The sequence below is a fragment of the Terrapene carolina genome, unplaced genomic scaffold (assembly GCF_002925995.2).
Source record: "Terrapene carolina triunguis isolate 2854851 unplaced genomic scaffold, T_m_triunguis-2.0 Scaffold231, whole genome shotgun sequence".
Lineage (NCBI taxonomy): Eukaryota > Metazoa > Chordata > Testudines > Emydidae > Terrapene > Terrapene triunguis.
The window spans coordinates 16,062,942-16,084,150 of NW_020664582.1; the positions used below are offsets into that span (position 1 = coordinate 16,062,942).

The 21,209-nt window shown below is 49.4% G+C and overlaps 1 protein-coding gene across 1 annotated transcript in view; it reads right to left on the reverse strand.

Moving 5' to 3' along the window:
• The window catches only part of DOC2B (double C2 domain beta), a 142,251-nt gene that overhangs the window by 32,098 nt on the left and 88,944 nt on the right, over positions 1-21,209 (reverse strand). Inside the window, exons 5-6 of the mRNA XM_024211192.3 lie at positions 2,245-2,371; positions 1,334-1,491 (exon numbers count right to left, since the gene is read on the reverse strand). Of these exons, the coding sequence (XP_024066960.1) occupies positions 1,334-1,491; positions 2,245-2,371 (285 nt within the window). The remainder of the gene's footprint in view (positions 1-1,333; positions 1,492-2,244; positions 2,372-21,209) is intronic.

Sequence of the window (21,209 nt, forward strand, 5' to 3'; positions counted from 1 at the left end):
ACACAGGTGAGTCAAAGGCAGAGCTAGGAACAGAACCCGGGAAATTCTGACTCCCAGTCCCCTGATCTAATCCTCTAGGCCTCCAGAGCGTGTGCCAAGGTGCCTGATCTGACCACACGTGCACCACTGGATCACTCAAGCGCTCATCAGTGTGGGTGCATCAGAAGGCAGAGCATGCATGGGTGGGGACAGTCTCCTGTAGGCTATTCAGGCTCCTCTCAAGGGGTTAAATCTTCCTGTCTCATGACATGGGCATCAGCCCTGCATAATGTTTCCTGATTGCCTTGCATAATGACTTAACTGTTCACAATTAAATCATTACATTAGGTTGCAAGGAAAGTCACTGGATCATGTCAGAAGCAATTGCCTTATCACTGTCCCCATATTGGTGACTATAATCACACGTGGCCACCCGCTTTATGGGATGCCCGGCCCGCCTCAGCTGTTATTGCATCTTTACGACTCAAATGGTGAGGCGGCTCTGGCTCGCCAGAACCAGAGGACGTTGCCGGCTGCAGGTGGCACCCAGCTGCGTCTGCGGAAGGTGCCGTTATGCCTCTGCCCTTTCAAGTGGCTAGTTCCCTGCAGCCCCATTGTCTTGCAGCTGTAGCCAGGCAGCTGGGATTTCACAAGAGCTTCTGAAAACGCCACACGGTGTCTGTCGGCATATTTAGGCTCCTAAATACCTTTAAAAATCTGACCCTAGGCGACTCGGCACCCAAATCCCACTAGCACCCAGCAGGCGCTGGGCTCACTGTAACACATGGGAAGCCTTTTCCGGCTGAGGGGGGGGGAGGGGAGCAGTTTATTCCGAAGTCCTGGTCAGGGATATGGAAGGGACAATCAGGGCCTTGTCCAGTTGCCAAGACATCGCCCGCCTGCGATACACCAGCCAGGCCACACGTCCAGCGGTCTCCTCCCCACTGGGCGGGCTCCCGGGCCTGTGCTACGCAGGGGGTCTGACCAGCTGACCGTAATGGCTCCTTCTGGCCTTAGAATTGAGGAATCATGAGGAGCTTGGCTCCTGTGACACTCCCAGTCTCGGTGTGGTATCTAGCCAGGCCAGGGGCGGCTAACAACACCCTCCACTCCGCCCGCCTTGCTGGCACGCACTGAGTCAGGAGATGGGGCATCTTCTTCTGGTCCCAGCACATAGCCCCATGGCCAGGCTAGTTCAAGGCTCCCTTCTCCCCACGCCAGCTCTGCACGGGAGGGGGGCTGGAATCCCCCTCCCCGCCCAAACAACGAAGCCAGAAGCAAGCCCTGGCCCTTCCGCCTGGTCGCTGGGGCAGATCGGCCGTCTCCACCTTCAAATCACGCGTCACTTACTTACGTTTTCACGTAGGGGTCGGAGTAGCCATTGGCATCCATGGCAGCCAGGTGTGCACAGCGGATGATGCCGACCAAGAGGCCTTGCTTCTGGGAGCTGTACTTGAGGGAGATGAGGATCCGGCCGCGCTCCTCCAGGGACTTGTCTTCTGTTTTATCTATCTGGGGGAGTTGGGGGAAGAGAAACAAGCACAACTCAGTGAGCGGTTCGTTCCACCCACAACGAAACATCCCATTGCCACCTGGAGCATTTTTTAAATGTTTTTTTAATATTTAAAAAATAAAAGGAAAGGAAACTTCGAAATGACTTTTTGTTTCAAATGGGACAATTGAAACACTTGCATTTTTTCAGATTTTTTTCCCGACTGAAGCAATCTGACGAAACGGACACGGATTCACACAGTGTTTCGGGGTCACCGAAGCTGCATTTTTCACCAGAAACCCAGCTCCAGCCTTCAGACCTTGTCAAGCATGCTGCGCTGCACTAACACACGATCTGGAATCTCTCTCCTCCCGGTACTGGGGAGGGCTGCTGGCTTTGCATCTTTCCCCTCTGGCTGGCCCAAGTCCCTCTAGGCCTCTTCAGCCTGTCAGCTGCCATGGGGGAGAGGAGGGTGTCCCCCATCAGGCTGTCACTGCTGGCCCCTTTGCAGCGCTGAGGCTCCGCAGCAGCTCTGCTGTTGGCATGTGGCCAAGCATGAGCACTTAGAGGCAGAACTCCCAACGGCCAGGCTGGCAAGGGGGCACTCCCTCCACACCCGTTTGGGGAGAGGGGCCCTCAAAGCACCCCCTCAGCAGCTGAGGGAGGGCTAAGAAGTGAAAAGGAGACGAGGAGGCCGAAGGCAGAGCCGATCAGTCAAACTAGATTCTACCCCGCTGCCCAGTCACCCATCCCAGAGCCCTGCCCTCACTCACCGGCAGCTGCTTTTCCAGGCAGATGCTGAAGGTTTTGGTTTGGTTGGGCTTTAGCTTCTTCAGCGGGATTCTCGTCTCCCCAATGAACTCATTGTGGCGAAACTTGTCTTCGTCGCAGACGGAAATTCTGAAACACACGGGGGAGGGGGGGGATCAGTCCTGAGACAGGCTGGCAAAAGAGGAGGGGCCAATCTGTATTTCCTGCTAACTGGGGGGTGAACTGAGCGCCACATTCAAACCCTCTGCTCCTCCCAGACCCACTATGGCATGGGCAGCTGCAGAACAAGCTTCCTCCATGATGTCCCCCCCCATGGGCAAAGGGAAGGCAGAGCTCTGATGCCAAGGCCCATCCAAACGCTGGCTTTTCAGGTGGAACTGCCCGACAAAGGGGCCCAGTTAGTGCCATATGGCCATAGGGAAAATACAGTCCTAATTCACCAGTTCTCCAGGGCTAAGCCTTCAAAGCAAGGCCCAGAGACTGAAATGAGCGACTCTCCACCCCAAGATGAGTCAGCTCCTTCACTAAGGGCTATGCAGGCACGGTCAGAAACGGGATGTCTCAGAGGTTTAGCGTTTCTCAGTGCAGTAAGTATGGGAAGCTGTCTTCAGCACTCCAAAGAAGGGGGCCCATACCCTCCCCATCAGAAAGAGAGGGGGAGCAGAGCAGCCATAGGTGCATATTCAAATATCATGGAAGTGCATTTCCTGAAGGATCCCAGACCACTTTACAAAGTGTGTACACATTTACCACCCTTAAAATGGAGCCACCTCTGGTTTGGGGGGCATCAGCTGATGTACAGCGGTGGAAGGGGTGAGACAATGTCAGCTGAAGTCCTGGGGCAAACTGAGTCCTGGCAACAGCACCTCTGGATCTGTAACACCCTCACAGAGCAGGGAAGGCCTCGGGGTTTAAACATGAGCCTCCACGCACACAGCGAACCGAGTGTATCCACCTTGGATGGAAGGGTGTATCGATGCTGCTGCACTGGACCCTGGCTGCAGCTATGTTGACTCTGATGGTCACACTGCTAAGCCACCCCCTATGGCTTTGTGCCAGTTCTTGACTTTGGGAATTTCACTCTGCTTGGATGGGGAAACAAGGCTGGTCAGTTTCATTCTCTGGCTCCTGTGGCCTAGAACAAACCTAATGGGTGTTGGGAGAACAGGAGCACAGATTGGGGTGGGGTGGGGGAGGTGTCCAAGGAGCACCAGGGAACGAGAGCAGAGTTTGCATTAAACACTGCACAGAACACAAAACGACAACAACAAAACCTCTGGTGATGAACTCGTCCCTTCCCCTCTTCTCCGCTTAACACAAGTCCTGCTGCCGAGGCCCGAACGAGCCGACTGCCGCCCAGCCAAACTTTTCACAGCGAATTTTAAACTCAGCCAAGTAAAAGGAGCAAATAGAGGCATCGCCAGGCTGGAATCTCACTCCCCTGCCATATGCTCTCAATGCTGGAAAGTTAAAGCAGCTGGGAACGTCACCTTGCACGTCGTTCCTCTGCAGCGCTGCTTTTAAACAGCCAACGAGACCCCAAATGGAGCTAGAACTAGCTCAGCAGGCTGGCAGGGGAGATGCTGCAGATACAGCTCCAGGTGGGGGCTTCAAAGCTCCAAGCCCTGTACCTGACAGACGGTGTTAGACTGTGCTCACAGCTCATTTCCCGAGAGTGACAGCACTACCACAGCATCAAGGGAACAACCTGCGGATCTCAAACAATACATGCTGGAGGAGGCAGGCTGGTGCTGGTGATCAAAGCAGGCGTGGGACTCACGCTCGCTCTTGCGTGTGCCAGTTTGCACCCAAGCGTGAAATGGAATAAGACTCTCCCACCCTCAGCCCCCCTTGTTAGCAATGAAACACTAACGCATGCAACTCTGCTGCTTGCAGAGAACAATATAATCTGCCTGGCCAGCTCTCTCTCTCTCTCTCTCACACACACATTCGCGTGGCCCTACCTCAGGGCAGAGGGCACTGGCTCGCTGCCTCCCCCTTTCATATTGATGGCTCGTTCAATATGCCTGGCCAATTCAATTCGATCCACTTTTCCATTTTCTGGCAGCTGCAGAGCATTCATCATTCTGCTCAGGGTTGCTCACTAAGTTTAAAATTACACTCATTAACTTGTTCCGATATCGCCCACAAGGCCAAAGCCAGACACAGCCACGGGTGGCTTGGAGAGACAGAAAACCCACACCTACCATTTCGAGGCGTCTTATCAATACCCAGAGAGAGATGCACAGCAGAGGGGTTCTTCCACTGCCTGAGATAGACAGGTGAAAGCTGGGCTTCTGCAGGAGGCATGCTCGTTAGCAGAAAATTACTGGCTTGATCCTGAGCATTTCCACTGAAGTCAGTGGGAGTTGCAATGTCAGGCTATAGAGCAGCAGGAAGCACTGCAGGGAAAATGGAGTTTGGGCTCCTGGATTCTAATCTTATCTCTGCTACTGATTAGCTGTATGACCATGGGCAAGTCATTTAACTTCATGCTCACCTAATGCTTGAGGCCAGGCTTGTAGAGTGCTCTGAGATCTACAAATGAGAAACACCATCAAGTGCCAATTTATTCTTATTAATATTGACCAATTTGCATTACAGTCGCACCTAGAGGGACCCAACGGAGATCGGGGCCTCACTAGGCTGGGTGCTGCACAAGCCTATAGGGAGAGACAGTCCCTGCCCCAAAGAGCTGCCAGTCTACTCTAAACAGACACGGCAGCCAAGGCTGGGGGGGGAGGGGGAGGATGTGTTATTATCCCCATGTGAGGCACAGAGAGACTGAGTGGGATTTCCACAAGCACTCCAAGTTGGTCTAACTCTGAGTGCATTTGAAGATTCTGGTGCTAAGTGACTCACCCAGAATCACCCAGCAGCGAGTCGGCGGCAGGGCTGGAACGGTGTCATGACAGCCTGAATCCCAGCCAGAAGTAGCTGTGGTTGTATTTTTGGCAGTAGCATTTCACAGACTCACAGATTCCAAGACCAGAAGGGATCACTGTGATCACAGAGTCTGACCCCCTGTATAGCACAGGCCAGAGAACCAGCCCCCCCAAGATAATCCTTAGAGCACATCTGGTAGAAAAACGTCCAATCTTGATTTAACAGTGGTCAGTGATGGAGAATCCACCATGACCCTTGGTAAGTTGTTCCAATGTTAATTACCCTCACTGTCAAAAATGTACACTTTTATTTTCAGTCCTGTTTTGGTCCCCTTCAGATAAGATTCCTCTGGGGGAGAGGCTGATCCCCAAAGATCGCAAAGCACTATTTGCAAAAATAAGGCACGAATAGATTGTTTCCGCCTCAGAACAGAGACCACCTCTGTTTGCACAGCGGCTCGTGCAATGGAGTCCTGGCCCATGACGCGGCTCCTAGGCACGACCACCGTACAAATAATAAAACAACAACATTGGTGAGGTATACTCCCATTTCAGCTCTGGTACATTACATTCTGCCTAGCTAAATCCTCTTGCCGTTTCATTTGGGTAAAGGATTCTGCTTCACTTTCTGTGGCAAACTGGTGCTGGCCTGCACCTCAGTGGTACCTGTATCTCAGCTGGTGTTTGAAGAGATCCTGGCGTACAATTTATACTGCAGTTTATAGGGTGCCATATAAATTCCTATTTCTTAAAGCTTCCTTGGCTCCGAGTGGAAAGAAACAATAAATACTGAGGGGAAAATCCATCTGTCTCCAGAGCACTTTAATTTTTGTGTATAAGATAAATTACCATGTGGGTTTTATTAGAATTTTAAAGCCTAGGAGCAGAAATGGCCACATTAATTTTAATTAAAGAATTAATGCATTCAGAGAGGTTTCACATTCGCCCTTGAAAGCTTTCCCAGTCGCCAGCTTGCAGCTCCCGATCGTTGATCTCCAGGTATTTTTTCTTAAGGAAACTAGTTAATTTGCTGGCATCTGGGTGCTAGTGTTTTCCGTGTGCTTTAATCAAGAGCAATGACAACACATTAAATCCAGCAGGTACAGGCAGTGGCTGAACTGGACATGGGAGCTGTTCCTGGGTGGCATTGCAGGTGCTTCTAGACCAGCTGACACATCAGTCTGTTCCTTTATCCTTTGCTTTCAGGGTAGAGCAACAAGACTTATGTGGCAAGTTACAGGTGAAAGACAGCATAGGCTAACAGACAAAGCATTGGACTAGGTCCTGGGTTCTATTCCCAGCACTGCCACCAACCCATTGTGTGACCTTGGGAAAGTCACTTAACCTCACCATGTGTCTGCTTCCTGCCACACCGTCTGTCTTGTCTATTTAAACGGTAAACTCTTTGGGGCAGGACTGCCTCTTACTATATGTATGCACAGCACCTAGCACAATGGGGCCCCAGCCTCTGTGCGGGTCTCTAGCCACTACGGTAATAGAAACAAAATTTATGGGCCCTATCCTGCAGCTCGGCCCCCTGAAGTGAATGGGACTCCTCACCTGAGTAGGGATTGGGTCCTACATTTCCATAGTGCTTTAAAAACACAAACACACTATTCATAATTATTTGCATCACGCTAGTGCTCAGCAGCCCCGATTTGGATCAGGGCCCCGTTGTGCTGAATGCATAGAAATAAAAAATGGTTCCTGACCCAGAGAGCTCACAGTCCCCATATCATCCCCAAGTCCCATCATGGATGCTGGGAACCTCACTTCCCTTTCCACACGGTGTCTGTAAGCTCCTTGGGGAGCTAGCACTGGTGTGTGTGTGTCTTCCTTCCTTCCTTCCTTCCAGGAGCTACCACAATTCAGGTAACTAACAATAAACAGGGTAGCCCGTGTCGGGCTGTCCTGCAGACTCAAGAGCGTGAGTACCAACCTCAGGGTACACTGCTAAGACCCAGGGCAACCCCCAAATGGGCTGAGTTCTATACTTAGATTTCATCAACCAAGTATCGAGTGTATATTCCTCAGGCACCATAATAGCCAAACCATGGAGTCACAGACAGCCCCCTTGGATACCCCCATCTGTCTCTTCACCTAGGCAAGACTGTCTTTGTGAGAGACGGGCCCTTACACCACGAATCACAGCAATATTCTGGTTATATCCAGTCCCAAAGGACCAGTCACTCACCCCGGGTCAATTGCACCTTAGAGCTCACACCAAAGACAACACTAGTAGCCAATCCTATAATAAACTACATACTGATTTATGAGTAGGAAAAGGAAATAAGAGAATTATTTACAAGGTTAAAGCAGGTAAATGCACACACCCAAACGAGTTAAAGTCTTAAGTTTCCAAAGGTAATAGAAGCAAGCTCTAGATGTCCTTTAGGGCTAACGCAGGCTACGCAACTGAGGATCCCTTGCTTATGCCTAGAAACCCCTTGCCCGCAGAGTCAAGCAGCAATGAGATCCAGTTCCTCCTTGTTCCCGCTTCTGCTCTGAGCTGCAAACTCAGCTGATGGGAGGAATTAACTTGCAAGACTCATCTTCATGTGTATGTGGTGGAGGGAGCGGGATGGAGGGGGGAGTAACAACAAAGTCTTTTGTCCTCTTTAATGTTCCAAGTTCGTCTGTCTGGCATTGATAGGCCTTCCTTGTCAGGCAGGACACACCACCTTTGGTTGGGGACCAGCATTTCACATGAGTTAATGTCTCTCTCCTGTCTGGTGGCTTATAATGCAAATGCTCAAATATGCCCTACAATATGGGATATAGATGTTGTGAGTGAGACTGACTCAGGCAGCAGCTCACAAGCACTCAATGAAATCTAAACGCTAAACACATTCTTATAGTTCTATTTTAACAATACCAGCACACAGCTGAGCCAGTCTGATTCCAGCTCTGTAGCTGTCAGCATTCAATTGAGGCCTGGGGACCTTGGCAATGAGCTGCCACCTAGCCTGCCAGCCTCACAGCCTGATCCCCCACTGTACAGGGGCAGACGCCGAAAGGGCCAGGTTAATGACCCACTGTCAGAGATGCTGAGCATCCACAAGTCCCAGCAAATCAGTGGCAGCTGCAGGTTTGAAAGTCAGGAGACAAGGCCCCAATGCCGCTGTCTTTGAAGTGAACAGAAAAATTCCCATTGGCTTCAGTGGGCTTTGGATCGGACCCTCCGTGACCTGCCCGAGCTCTGAACGTGTCACTGGCACACAGGGATGAGAGCTCAGGTTTCCTGTTGCTGGAGCTAGGCTGGAACATTGGCCCACTGAAGTGCAGAAGTTGCGGTGTGTGTGGAGCTGCAACACGTGACTGGAACATTTACTGCGGCTCACTGCCTCTCCCAAGCGCTGCCTTCGGCTGAAGTTCAGGGCCTGGGAAGGCAACTGCTGTTTGGATGAGGAATCAGTGAGGCAGAGGCAGGGTATTTCCTCTGTGTGATTTGGGAACATTCTCTGATGACACAAGCTCCGGTTTCCTGGAATGGGACTGGGAAAAGACCTGCCTGCAGACAGCTCCCTTGTGCCGGAGGCTCAGGCCAGGCGCCTTTCTGCCTTGTTCCTCTCTCTCTCCAACGATCCACACAGGCCTGGCCCCTCAACAGAGAGGCCGCCTACGACAACAGGAGTTTGTCGGTCAGTGTAGGAGCACCACCATGCAGACAGAAGCCCTCTCCAGCCAACACAGCTGTGTCTACACTGGGGGATTTGCCGGCATAGCTGTGTCGGTCGGGTTTGTCCACATCCCTGATTGACGTGACTAGGCAATGCAACTTCGGCCTGGTCTACACTGTGGGGGGTGTCGATGTAAGATACGCAACTTCAGCTACGGGAATACTGTAGCTGAAGTCGACGTATCTTATTCCAACTTACCTCCCGTCCTCACGGCACGGGATTGACGGCCGCGGCTCCCCCGTCGACTCCGCTACCACCGCTTGCTCTGGTGGAGTTCCGGAGTCGACGGGGAGCGCGTTCGGGGAGACGTGATATATCGATCCCCGATAAATCGATCGCTACCCGCCAATACGGTGGGTAGTCTGGACGTACCCTTTGAAGTGTAGATCATCAAGCAACACACACTCTGCAACAGGCACACTCTGTTGCTCACTGCCCACACGCCAATTGGGTCCCAGCCCCCCAGTTTGAAATCCAGTAAACCCCCGTAGCTGTACACTCCCCTCTTGGCCACGTGGCTCTGGGTGTCGGCCCTTTCCTTTGGAGTTGAGTGCTTCAGGCACCTGTTCGCTTTAACAATGTCTGCAACCCACTTTGGTCCCATAGCTTGGCTGCAATGCAGCGCATGCAGACTGTCTGCGAAGCGCACGCGCAAAATCCTGACAACGTGGCTGGGGTTCTCGTTCCACCCAAGGCATCCTATCTGGGCTGCCAATGCACGTGGACCTTGTTGCTCCTCTCCCTCCGGTTTCAGAGCACGCTCTCACTCTGTGTGTAGGCGAAGAGGGACGTGAGCCCTCCCTGTGCATCAAGAGAAGAACAAACTCCTGCGTTTCCAAGTCGCCGGGATGGTTGATGTGATAAGGCTGTCACATTTATTTTAATTACAGTGGCTCGGTGTTGTTTTCCATGAGGAACTGGGGCCAAAACCAACATAATTGGAGTAATTTAAATGTTACGACCCAGTGCTTCCATGCATGCAGGATACATTTTTTTTTGTACAGGGAAGAACAATTTTAAAAAAAAGTGACCGGTCTAAATGATCAAGGCAGCAAGCATGCTAATAAATGTGTATGCTAACAATTCCAGAGCCTATATTAGCAGCTAATGAAATCACCAGAGATTGGTTTAACATACTGGAGTCTATTCTCCACTCCGTGCTGGGGAGCAAATTATTAGCAGAATCCAGCACAAACTCAGCAGGGGACAGATTCCCCCCCCTCACCCCCTCTACTGTTTCCCATTAAAATAAACTTGAATTTCGAGGTTAATGCCAAGGAAAGGATCTCAAGGGAACCCCGAAGAAAGTCCCCACGTTAACAAGGGCTGCTTTGCTCCCGAGGAAGGAGAATCCTCTTAGAAGAGCAAAGCAAAGTACCCACAAGTGCGGCGCAGTTCCAAAACATTGCAACTCGCTGTGCTTGGGGAGGGAGGAGATGGGGACCTTCTGGTGTGAGAATGGGTACAGGGGACGGCTCGCCTCCAAGGGCTGCAGGTGCAGAAGTAGCACCTCCAAGGATGCTGTCCTAGAACATGCCTCCGGGTGCTAGCAGGTGGGGAAGAAGTCGCAACCCCCAGCCCTTCTGCTCTGCCTCATGCCAGGTGAGCTCCTGCCCCTATCTTCTCACTCCCACTCTGCACCGGGATTGCTCACTCTCTGACACTCTGATCAGCTTTGCCCACATGTGGCTCCTTGTACCTTCCCTTCCCATGGTGCTTCCATCTAAGGTACTTATCTGTCCCCCATCACCATGGCATCTGGGCACCTCACAATGTTGAATGGATTTATCCACTCAACACCCCATGAGGCAGGGCTCTTACCCCCATTGTACAGATGGGAACCGAGGCACAGATAGGCTAAGTGACTTGCCCAAGGCCACACAGGAAGTCTGTGGCAGAGCAAATGATTGAACCCAGCTTTCCCAAGTCTTAGGCCTGTTCCCTAACCACTGGGCCATCCTTCCCTTGAGCCTAGGCATGTACGTAGAGACAACGTGAGCCACCAAGGTGCATGTCTCAGTCCCTCTTTGCTCCTTTCTGGGACAGCAGGCAGGGAGAACAGAATCGGCCCTCCTTGATGCAATACAGAATCACAACCTGCCATGATGTTATTCCGGGGGCGTCATTTCAATTGCAAGATGAAAAGTCACATCTAACTATGGGCTATGCAGGCAGTCTGTGGCTGCTTTAATGGGCCACAGGGTGCTAGGGTCTTTCTTTTAACCCTCCCCTTCTTCCTGTGGTAATTGGCTGCTTCTGCCATTAAGCAGGAGCCCAGTAACCTTCCCAGACATCTCTCATTCTTTGCCTGGCAGCAAATTAACAGAGTAACTTAATTACCATGTACTTTCTTTAAGCAATTATTATAGCTGACCTCTTGCAAAAGTGCACTTCCCTCAACCGCTGAGTAAAAACAGACAGCACAGCCAGAAGCTACCAAGCCCATAAAGAATAAGGGTATGAACTGCCTAGCGCAGGGTTTCTCAAACTTCATTGCACCACGACCCCCTTCTGACAACAAAAATTACTACCCGACCCCAGGAAGGGGGACTGAAGACTGAGCCCCTCCACCCTGGGCAGGGGGCCAAAGCCCCACCCTCAGGGGGGCAGCAAAGCCGAAGCTTGAGGGTTTCAGCCCTGGGCAGGTGCGGGCCGTAACCTAAGCCCCACAGCCAAGGGCTGAAGCCCCCAGCCCTGGGCGGTGGGGCTTGGACGTTTGGCTTCAGCCCCAGGCCCAGCAAGTCTAATGCCCTGGCGACCCCATTAAAATGGGCACGACCCACTTTGGGGTCCCAACCCACAGATTGAGAACCGCTGGCCTACTGTGTATGGGCATCACCCCCCTCTACTGGATGGAAACAGAATTGCTCAGCTGTCTGTCAGGCTCTAGCAGCTAGTGGGGAATCTCCTTGTGCTCAAGTGATGGGGACTGTAATTTTGGATCTGCATTAGCCCCGATAGAATCTGCCCTGGGATTCTGAGTGGCCAGGGTGTGCAGAGGAGCGATACCTGGGATGAAAGCCGGGATTTGTTACATATCTAACCTTGCTGGGGGGTTCTTTGTTTGCTTATTTCATCCACTGAAGAATTAATGTGGCAGAGACTGCAGTAATTAGTTTCTGTTTGCAGAGGGCTTTTGCAGCTCCAAAGCCCTGTACAAATGCTAACCTTTACCAATTACTACTATCCATGGGAGGCTGGTCCTCACTCCAGAGGCTAGCGCTAACTCCCAAACACAGCAGCCTCCCAGCTAGGGGTTTATCTTCTCACCATGGACCCAGAGATATGAGAGACAGAAGAGAGCCATTTGGGTTCCCTAAGCCTCCTGCTGTCAGCACAGGACTGTTCCCTGGTACAGCCCAGCTGGGCCATCTGTCACCAGCTGGAATCGCTGGAGCATTCCCTGCGGTGGCCTGCGAATCACCTCCCCCAGTGCTCCAGATATACCCACACACAGCTCAGCTGCACCACAGCTGAACCCAGCATGGGCCAGTGTAGAGTGGGAAGAGGGCAGCTAGGGCATGCAAGTCTCATGCCTTTGGGTACCACGCTCCTTTAGGCCTCTCTGAAAATCCCTGCCTGGATACTTCGTACCCTACTGACACCTGGGGATTGGCGAGGTCTGGGGCATCCTCCCCAATACATCCCAGCTGGTGCATCCAGCACTCGGAGGAGGCAGCGTTATCAGTCAGTCCCTAACGGCTTGTGTGTGAACACGCATGTAGAACAGGGGACAAACTCCACCAGGGACAGAGAAATCCAACCCCACACCTAGCTGGCCCCCATCACTCTGACGTGCTGAGCCCGGCCCCGGTCATGAAAAGCACAGGGGTTTATGTAGGTGACTCTCCTTAACTTTAATCACAGCTGTGGATGGGGTAAGGCGAAGGGGAGGGAAAGGTGCATCCAACTGGGGTGCCCCCACCCAGCCATCCCCAAGCAGGGATGGGTGGGATATTTTATAGGCAATTCTAGTGGTGTAATCTCCGGGCTCCTTTCTATTTCATGCCGCCTGTGGTTGTCAGAGCCTGCTGGAGATCAATGCAGAGCCCCTTTCACCTTTCATCTCAATCCAGCTGCATTAGCACCATTTCCGAAAGCCTTTCATCTCCACAGAATCCAATGAAACCTCCTCCCGTAGCCAGCCCTGTCTGGTAACGACACCGAGGCCAATTCATTTGAATCGCAAGGCATCAAAGATTGCTCGGACGAGGAAAGACACACAACACCCACACTCAATACACAACTGAGCCAAGCTAGTTTCGGTGCTAAAAATCCAGAAGCAGCCACTACCGGAAGGAGGAGATGTAGCTATTTTCAACCTCAGATCTTCTCAGGAGAGATTCAGAGTAGGACTGTTTATGTGAAAACCAGAGACACAAAGTGGGTGAAGAGAGATCTTTTATTGGACCAACTTCTGTTGGTGAGAGAGGCAAACTTTCAAGCTTACACAGACCTGAAGAAGAGCTATGTGTGGTTCGAGAGCTTGTCTCTCACCAACAGAAGCTGGTCCAATAAAACGTATTACCTCACCCACCCCTTGTCTCTCTAATATCAAGATATCTAATATCCTGGGACCAACATGGCTACCCCACCACTGCATGAATCTATGTGAAAACTAGTATTTACCTCTGACGAGCTAAAGAGTCTATGTAAATCTCGACTTCCTAATGGGTTCATAAGAGGTAATGCTCTCTCCGGTCCTTGGACCTGATCTGCCTTTGACAATGTTGTTTCAGAAGTTCCACTAACGTTTCTTTACAATGTTTTTTCTAAAACAAAACCCTGTTACACCTCTGACATTCATGGCTGTACTGGAGAGATTTTCAGACACTCCTGCTGCAGGCATACAGAATGCAGGTCACAATCCATCTTCTGACTTCAGGATTCAGTGAACATCAGTGTTCATCACCCTTTGAAGAAAATATTGACCAAGCCTCAGTCAATAACAACCTCTCAGGTCAACACATCTTGATAACCACAACTCAGTGCCTGCTTATTACAGATGGGCAATGTAGCCACAGAGAACATAGGAATGGCCAGACTGGATTAGAACCCAGGTCCATCTGTCCAGTGCCCTGTCTCTGACAGAGGCCAGCACCAGATGCTTCAGAGAGAGGTGGAAGATAGGGATGTAAAATATTAAACAGTTAAATGGTTAACCGGTAAGCATGAGTCTTACTGGTTAACCCAACCTAACCATTAACCCCAGCCCCTCTCCCTTTAATCAGTTAACCAATTAAACAATATAATTTTAATTGTTTAAACAGTTAACTTTTTAAACAATATTTACATCCCGAGTGGAAGACTCCCACAATAATAGATGTAGGATAATCTACCCCCCCAGCATGAGGTCTCTTCCTGGTCTCTGATCGTTCTAGACTGGCTTAAGCCTCTGAAGCATGAGGTTTAATATCCCTTCCAGAATTGTTACCATCACTAATCATGACAACTCTGGAGCTCCTCCTCCTGGGATCTTTGAGCAGCTTGTCCAAGGTCACAGCGAGTCAGTAACTGAGCTGAGCTGGGACGATTTTTTTGCGTGTGTTCGTACAGTGCCTAGCACAACAGGGTCCCAGGCCAGGATGCGGGCCCTGAGTACGACCGCAGTGCAAACACTAATAATAAAAGAAGCTAGAAACCCTCGTTCACAGTCTCCACCTCTACCCACAGGATGCTTCTCCTCTACCCCAACATCTTCCTACAAGGTAACCCTAAAAACCCACAACTCAGGAGCCGCGGGTGCCTGCAAGGACTTTCTTTCCCAGCTATTACCAGGTGACATCAAACACTAGTGCCTAGCTGGTTAGAGGTTTACGCTGCTGCTGCGGCTAGAATCCTCAGCTGTGGAGAGTGATTTCTCAGACAATGGTGCAGTCTCTCAAGTAGCGACAATACCTTTCCTGAAGCGGCTTCATTAAAAGAGCTCTAATTAAGAAAAACAGACAAGAAGGCAGGAAAGCACTAAAATGCACTTGACAATGGACATCTACCAGGGTGGTCAGTGGGACAAATCACCTGACGCACACAGCGTGCTTGACAAGAATCACTCTGAGCTGATCAGCCCCCCGAGATATCTAAAGAGCAAACTGACTCCAGCAGCCTGGCACAACGAGCGGCAGCCATGCAACTCCAGGCTGTTGCCTTGTTACCTTTCTTCTCTTGGAATACCCAAGTCATTTGTGACTAAAATAAAATTATTCTGAGCCAAGAGCCAGGCTGGCTGCTTCCTCTCCTGCCTGACCATGCTGCCAGAGAGGGCTCTTATTAAATTGTCTTCAAACGCCAGGGGCAGGAGAAACGTGATTTCATTCAGCACTAGATCGAGTTTTATTAAACTTTAATGAAGTCTGCACAAGCCCAGCTCCTAATGTCTTGCTTTGGAGAGACCTTCACCACCCAGGCTACCTCACTTATACCAGTGTGAATCCAGAGTAAACCACTGCCGTTAATGAAGTTACCCCGTTTGAACAGAGACTGCAGACTGCCTTAAACTAATTCCTTTTCGTCCAGCTAATATAAGGAGTCTGCTGACGGCACGTCTTTCCAGATATAAACTCCTACGAGGGCTTCAGCCAGTTAACTAACAAATGGCTCACTTCAAACTGCAGGCGCTGAAGCAATGGGCCTCCCTGCTTAACACCCAGTGATCAGTGCTTTCCAAACCTGGGGCAGGGGGACAGGGTTTGCCCCCAATATTATCACACTGCAGTTAAACTGCTTTGCAAGTGAGAGTTGCAACAAGTCATGAAGTAGAGGTAAAGCAGACAGAATGCTGCCAAGGATCCTGTCGGGGAGGACACTGGGACAGGAGCAATGTTACACACTGCCTCAGGCTCTCACACTTTAGAGGGCATGGGCTGCTTGGGAAACAAGGTAGGGGGAATGTCTTTGGGACACCAGGCCTTCACAGCCAGACCCGTAGGACCGGCTTGCACCCAAGCTGAGGAGTCTATCAGTTTTCTTTCTGCTTATGGTTTTGCTTTTTTGTACCAGAGCTTCCAGGAAAAGCCCTTACTGACAGTGATTAAGTTTTTCCTTCTGCTGAGTCATGAATTCACCTTCTTGTATGCCAAGAACTCTGTGGGGAGTGAGCTGAGGGTTTCCTCTCGGGGTCTGGAGTTCAGAGTGAGTTTAGTGTTGGACACAGCCAACCATACCCCAAATATGTTCCAACCCTGCTGATGATTCTCCATAAATTAGGTATCTCCAGCTACACAGCTCTCTTAACAGCAAACAAACAGAGGTGCTGGCTGATTGCACATAATGGCAATAATTTGCTTACAGAGTTTCAGTGGTGCTCAGAGAATTTTCATCTCCGTGCTAAATCTATAAATGCCTTTCCCGCACTGGCAGTTAATGAATCATGTCTTCATTACTTTGCAGAGACCACTCTGAGCTTCAGGAGAGAAGCCAGTGGAACGATCAACGCTCACTGCATGTGGAGCACCATGTTCCCTTGCCGCATCTTAAACAGTGATGCTTTCAAAACTGATGGATGTTTACTTGCATCAACTTAAGGCCAAGGGTCCACGCTTCACGCTGTGAGAGCTGAACGCTCCCGACAAAGGCTGTGCACGCTGGCTTATATCCGGATGTCGTGGGCTGATGGCACGTGGTCTGAAGTAGGTTTTACAATGGTCCCGGCCCCCTGTTGAGCAGGCAGCCTGCAGAAGTGCGTGACAGAAGCAGCCTGGCAAGAGAGTGAGTGCAGAGATAAAATGTCAAGGAGTAGGAGAGGGCAAAGCACGCACAAGAAGGAACGCGAGCCCCTTTGGGTAGGAAAGAAACAGGTCAAAACTGTGCGCTCTCATCTCAGCTTTAATCAAAGGATTTTGGATCCATTGGCGGGAAGGAAGGGACTGAGGCTGAACACGGGATGGTTCATTCTATTACTGTGTCCACAGACACTGGGCGAGAGGGTGGGAGCAAGGGCTACTGGCAGGGTGTCACACCTGGCCCTAGGTTGTATACAATTCTGTCCCCAGCAAGACCCAGGCAGCATCAGGGCCTGTCAACGCTGTGAAAGGATGCTGTGTTGGAACACCTCTTAAGCTCCACAATGTTAACACACCTCAGACCTCAATGCAGATCAATTCTGGGCTCTGCCAGACTCCCTGCGTGACTGTAGTTGAGTTACTTTACCGCTCTGTGCCTCAGTACAACAGGCATAATGACATCTCCTTTGTCCTGTCTACTTAGCAAGCACAGGCCAGGGCAGAGACTGTTTCTTACTCTGTGTATGACAGGATGGGTAAGGGAACTAGAAGTGCAGGGAAGGAAGCATTTAACAGCGGAGAGTGCTTTCAGCTTTCTTAGTACAAGTATATGTTAGATAATCGAAGCTACCATTGTGATGGAGGCAGGAGGCCCACGACACTAAGCACAGTGCAAGCATATAACAAATCATAATCCTGTTTAAATTCACTGCCCATCCAGCCATCGCATTCAGTGCCAAAACCCAATTATCCCTGACCAATCAAGAACCCCATCCAGTCCTCAGCCTGTCCCTTCCTCAAATGCCCAGGGATAGTTAACACCTTATCCACCAGTAAAACACAGCCAGCTCTTTATTTTGCGGAAGGTTGGCAAATCCAGGCTCTGACAGTCATAGTGTGAGGCAAAAAACCCTTTAGAAAACAAATTCTATGTGTCAAGATTTTGAGTCTGAGAACCTTCAACTAATCCCCAAGAGGCTGAAAAAACACAACCCATTTATTTAAATTAAGAGGACAGCGTCTAAGAGACTTACCGTTAACCAAGTTAAAAACAGTTGCTCCATTAACCAGTAAAGGGGAAAAGTTGGACCAACCACCTGTTGGTTAGTTACTCCATTATCGGAGCACTGGACATGAGATAGCATTGAGCACTGGGGCAGCACTTGAATCTGTGTTGGACAGACAGGAGGCCCTCTTTCCTTGCGTTGCAAATGCTGAATGATGCCAAACCATTAAAGCTATTCAAACTCAAGTCCCACTAAAGCTGAATTCTCACCCTGAGCAACTCATCAGGATGGGCATAGCCAGAAAACAGGTGGAGAGAGTCAACCACCCACAAGCAAGCCATCTCACATTGCTACAGACCAGGTACGTTCTTCACCCGAGCAGAAGGGATCTTGTCGGCTGACAGCTAGGGCAACCTAGGCTTTTGTAAAAGACAGGGAGGCGGGGTGGGGATGAGGGTGGGGAATTCCCTCTGGGTTCCAAGAGAATTATAAGTGCTGCAGAGTCAATTCCCTCCAAGGATGCAGTTATTAGCCCATCAGTAAGAACTGGGTTAATAAGATAGCAGAGGCTGCGATGGAAATGGACACAGATGTAACAAGATGAGGTCCTGTCGACATTCTCATTTGGATACAGCCATCTATCGAGGGGTATCAGGAGTGTTTGTACCGTTGAACAGAGGCTAACGGTTTCACAGGGGACATGTTACGTTTACAAGAAAGCTCCTATGCCAGTAGAAACTGGATCTTTAATTCACATCAGCAACCACGATCCCTTTGACCTGCCTCGGTGCACCCGCGTTATTTGCAGGTTGGGATGTGGATGTTAAGTGTGCTAATGTCACCTTCTCTGCCTATCAGGTCTTTTTAAACATGCTATGCTAGAAGTGTATGAGTCTTGTATTTCACTGCAGCGAGAGTGTCAGATCTGTTTGCAGCTCCCCGCCTAGCCCTTCCCTTTGGTAACATGTAATGCAATTGCATCTGTTTGAATTTTATTACAAGAAATCAATGTAATGGATTTTTGTATACTATGGGTTATAAAATCTGATCCATGACAAACCGCAGTAGCAGAGCATCTCTCAGACAGTTTGACTCAGCCATTATGAGTCCTTTAAGAAAAATTCCAGCCCCCTAACCCTAAGCATATTCCATCGAGTCTCCCTTTTGGTTTGATGGCTTTTAATAGGGACTTGTTCTTGTCTTCGGCTCCTCGGGTTAGTAACTGTAAGAAGTATCTCTGAAGAAAACTAAGAAGCAAGTGAACAATCATTGCTCATTAAACTTTATTCTCTCTCCCACTGAATCAGGACTTTTGGGTTCTATTCCTGACTCTACCGCTGACTTCCTATGTGACCATGGGCTCATCACAACCTCTGAATCAGAACGCACAACTGTATAATGGGTGTAACAATCTACTTAAGCTTGGAGAGGAGGGGAGAGGCTTGGGTGCTTAGTGCATTCCCATGGGAGTTCTCAAACTTATTCATAGTGTGAGTCACATCTTATAGATAGTGCCTCTCATGGACACATCCCTTCCCGGCTGCAGTCCCTCAGTGTCCCTGTGCCAGCTTCAGCAGGTGCTTACATGGAGAAGTAGAAGATGAGAAGATGTCACGAAACTGGGCAATTGGTGTGACGAGCTGAGACTGTTCTTAAAGTGGTCTGTGAATGCTGACAGGGGAGTGGGGCTAGGATAGTCTGCATACCTGAGCATGTAACCTGAGAACCCAGGAAGGGGGAGAGGCGAGGTGACACCTTTGCCCGGGAAACTGAACAAAGGCTGTGGGAGGGGTCGCTGAAGGCAGGGAGTTGGAGGTGCTGGCTAGTGACCTTGGCTGGAAGGCAGACAGGGCTCTGATCCCCCAAGGGGGCTAGGGTGCCCGGGGACCCCAAGATGGACCTAACTGTGAGGGTCCTGTTGTCTGCGCCTGCAAGACCTGTCTTGGACTGTATTCCTGTCGTCTAAATAAACCTTCTGCTTTACTGGATGGCTGAGAGTCCTGGTGAATCGCAGGAAGCCGGGGGTGCAGGACCCTGAGTCCCCCCACACTCCGTGACAATTGGCCAATAAAATGGCAGGTGAAAGTCAATGCTGATAAATGCAAAGAAATGCACATTGGAAAACATAATCCCAACTATACATATAAAATGATGGGGTCCAAATTAGCTGTTACCACTCAAGAAAGAGATCTTGGAGTCATTGTGGATATTCTCTGAAAACATCCACTCATTGTGCAGCAGCAGTCAAAAAAGCAAACAGAATGTTGGGAATCATTAGGAAAGGGATAGATAATGATTAGGGGGTATGGAAGCTTCCGTAGGAGGAGCGATTAATAAAACTGGGACTTTTCATCTTGGAAAAGAGACGACTAAGGGGGATATGATAGAGGTCTGTAAAATCATGACTGGTGTGGAGAAAGTAAATAAGGAAGTGTTATTTACTCCTCCTCATAACAGAAGAACGGGAGGGAGGGGGGAGACGACCAAATGAAATGAATAGGCAGCCAGTTTAAAACAAACAAAAGGAAGTATTCCTTCACACAACGCACAGTGAACCTGTGGAACTCTTTCCCAGAGGATGTTGTGAAGGCCAAGACTATAAGAACTAGATAAATTAATGGAGGATAGGTCCATCAATGGCTATTAGCCAGGATGGGCAGGAATGGTGTCCCTAGCCTCTGTTTGCCAGAAGCTGGGATTGGGTGACAGGGGATGGTTGATGATCACTTGATGATTACCTGTTCTGTTCATTACCTCTGGGGCACCTGGCATTGGCCACTGTCAGAAAACAGGATACTGGGGCTAGATGGATCTTTGGTCTGACCCAGTATGGCCGTTCTTATGTATGTTCTTATGAACTGCTCCCATTTTTTAAATAATACTTTTGATGAGTAATGCTGCTTGTCAAACTTATTATTAAACAACGATTATTGGCATAGTAGACCAGCATTATAGGTGGCTGAATATTACATTCAATTAATAATGAATTATTTCTTCAATATATTTTTGGATGAATAATTTTACACAATATTTGACCAACTCTAATATGTATTGAGTATATGATTTATTTTATTGCATATCACATTATTTAATTTAGGCAATGTGCTCTGCCTATCTACCTTTATGCTGTTGCTTCAACAGAGTACAGTATTCTTCACTGACAGTCCTTCCTGACATGTGGTGTTGCTTTACACCGTTAAAAACAGTAAAAAGCTGCTGCATTACTCCCCAGAGGGGGCTGCCTTTTAATGGTGGGTAAGGTATAATTGTGCCTGTTGAAAGGATTACAACATTACAATGCCTGTTGAAAGGATTCAATTTTTATCAGTAAATGTCAATTTCACCATACACACACAAACCAACATAAAAATATTTCCATTGACGATAATTAAAATTTACAGATAGACAAAGTGAGAAAAATGCTGCTTGAGAACTTATTAGAGCTTGATTTAAGGATATTAACTTTGTATATTTTGACATGTGATGTTAACAGTTTGTGTTTTAACAGCTATAAAGCTTTAACTTTTTGATTCTCAACATCTACTCTCAATAAATAATTTTCGGACCCTCCATTGTCTGAACCTACCCTTGTAATTTCCTGCAATTGTGAAAATTTAAATAGCTAAAAATAAAAAAATGTTTACAAACCATAATTTTGCACAACAGTGGAAATTTAA